Source organism: Octodon degus, unplaced genomic scaffold (assembly GCF_000260255.1).
Source record: "Octodon degus isolate 3935 unplaced genomic scaffold, OctDeg1.0 scaffold00027, whole genome shotgun sequence".
NCBI lineage: Eukaryota > Metazoa > Chordata > Mammalia > Rodentia > Octodontidae > Octodon > Octodon degus.
In genome coordinates this window covers 8,567,520-8,568,658 of record NW_004524603.1, presented here as the reverse complement: position 1 = coordinate 8,568,658, position 1,139 = coordinate 8,567,520, and the positions used below count along the sequence as shown (strand labels likewise).

Here is a 1,139-nt window from a genome sequence, read left to right as displayed (position 1 = left end):
CTCTCTCTCTCTTTCTCTCTCTCTCCAGGTCCACAGTGACCACGCTCACCAGGTCCTTAGGCTCTGGGCCCATGAGACACTGATGTCCTAAGGAGCCACTAGCATTTAGCAGAATTTATGGCATAGTAAAAAAAAAATTTAAGTCACTTTTTATTGTTACTTCTAAGAGATATTTTTGGTTTTCATCTTTACTTTTCTGCACTTTGAACATAAAAGTGTCTCAAGAACTGCCTCCTCCTGGTTCTCCCCGGATAGCTTCAAGGGGCCGAGTCTAGAGGAAATATCAGTCTCTCTCGTCCCATTGAGGGACTGTGGGCCGATGGGCTGCCACAGTGGGCTGGGCGGCCAGCGTGGGCCAGGTGCTCACCGTGGGCTGGGTGCGCATCCTCTTATTTCCTTTCTCTTCGCATGACTCAGGAAGCAATCAGCTGGGCCCCATCTACGGCCACACATCTGTGACGACTGGAAGCCTGCTGGACGACCACCACTGGCACTCCGTTCTCATTGAGCGCCAGGGTCGGAGCATCAACCTTACCCTGGACCGCAGCCTGCAGCACTTCCGCACCAACGGGGAGTTCGACTACCTGGACCTGGATTATGAGGTACAAGAGCTCAGGGTCACACCACGCTATGTGTAGAGCGCGCTGTGCGTCCAGTGTCAGCCTGGGACTCGGACCGTATCGCGGTACCATTAACTGTGTACCTACTAGTACCATTTCTTCTCAAAGAAGAAGGAAATTGCATAATAACATAATTTATGAATATATATCATTATATTATGGATATTTTAACATGAGCACTACACATATTTTAAGAATCTAATCTTGACACTAAAATAATAATTTGAAGAGAGACATTAAGCTATTAGGGCCATTTAATGAATTCAAAATAAATTTAATTTGTAATCATTCCACGGGTGTAGTAGTCAGCTATGCATTACTACAGTGAAGTGCTTGAGGCATCTAATGTCCTAAACATATTTACTTAGCTAACAGCTTTGGAGGTACAAAATTCAAGATGAAGTGCCCGCATTGGTTTGCCCACTAGTAGGAGTCGCAGATGGTTGGTACCTTGGGCAGGCTAGTGCACAGAACCATGTGGTAATGTCTTATATCTTGATCTGAGAGAGAGAGAGAGAG

General features: G+C 46.1%; 1 protein-coding gene across 1 annotated transcript in view; it reads left to right on the top strand.

Annotated features, from left to right (window-relative positions):
- Positions 1 to 1,139, top strand: part of Cntnap2 (contactin associated protein like 2) — a 1,699,165-nt gene that overhangs the window by 379,388 nt on the left and 1,318,638 nt on the right. Inside the window, 1 exon segment of the mRNA XM_012514194.2 lies at positions 418 to 602. Coding sequence (XP_012369648.1) covers positions 418 to 602 — 185 coding nt within the window.